Raw genomic sequence first — 1,033 nt, forward strand, 5'->3', positions numbered from 1 at the left:
ACTGCACTCCAGCCTGGGTGACAGAGAAAGACTCCATCTCTAAAAAAAAAAAAAATTTAAATTAACTGAGCATGACGGTGCACACTTGTAGTCCCAGCTACTCGGGAGGCTGAAGCAGGTGGATCATTTAAGCCCAGGCAATGATTGTGCTACTGCACTCCAGCCTGGGTGACAGAGAAAGACTCTGTCTCTAAATAAATAAAAATAATAAAAATACACTATGAACCAAATAAACTTAGAGACACGGGTATTATTTGACATTCACTACACTGGACATGAACTAAATGGACCTTTCATAAGTAAATTGTGTGAAGATGCTTGGATAATTTCTCTTGAGAAGCTCTCTGTTTCAGAACTTCTGCAAACATTTGTCCTCTACTCCTATTGTGACTAGATTCCTTCATGGAGGTGCCATTGCAACTATGATTGATAATACTGTTGGTGCGTCTGCGATGATAGCTGGGGGAACTGTCATGACTGCAAATCTCAACATCAATTTTAGAAGGTAAATTCATAATCATTCTCTACTTCTCCTTAGATGTTGTAAGTTCATGTTCCCCAGCTACAGGTCCTGAGACAAAGATTTGTGTGCAAGTGATTATTAAGGAAATGTTCCCAGAGGCAACTAGCATGGAAGTGGGAGATGGACAGGGAAGGTGAGGAAGTCAACCAAGGTTGAGCTCTCAAAGTCCTGCAAAGGGTAGCTTCAGCCTGATCACACAAAGGAACTCTGGAATGAAATTTATACCTCAAAATAATCCCTCCCTCAGGGAAGGGGGTCTTATTCTTATACACATCAGTCAATAAGATAAGGACCGTCTTGGGGACTATAAATTCTCAGGTACTTCTAAAGCTCTCTGTTTTTCAGCATAGCAAGCTGTAGGGCAAATAACCCCCAAAAAGTGAAAAAAGGATCCAAGGGGCTCTGGGTGGAGCACCAACATCCACTACTTAACAAAACATACATGTTTGAATAACTTCACATAGAAATAAAAGGACAACAATCCTAGCACTCTGGGAGGCCGAGGTGGAA

General features: G+C 41.3%; 1 protein-coding gene and 1 pseudogene across 1 annotated transcript in view; one reads left to right on the plus strand and one right to left on the minus strand.

Annotated features, from left to right (window-relative positions):
• Positions 1 to 1,033, plus strand: part of THEM4 (thioesterase superfamily member 4) — a 51,602-nt gene that overhangs the window by 32,271 nt on the left and 18,298 nt on the right. The window contains exon 4 of the mRNA XM_012658510.1: positions 395 to 505. Within this exon, the coding sequence (XP_012513964.1) occupies positions 395 to 505 (111 nt within the window). The remainder of the gene's footprint in view (positions 1 to 394; positions 506 to 1,033) is intronic.
• The window catches only part of LOC105821710, a 6,574-nt pseudogene continuing 6,405 nt past the window's right edge, over positions 865 to 1,033 (minus strand).

This window comes from Propithecus coquereli, unplaced genomic scaffold (assembly GCF_000956105.1).
Source record: "Propithecus coquereli isolate 6110/MARCELLA unplaced genomic scaffold, Pcoq_1.0 Scaffold59, whole genome shotgun sequence".
Classification (NCBI taxonomy): Eukaryota; Metazoa; Chordata; class Mammalia; order Primates; family Indriidae; genus Propithecus; species Propithecus coquereli.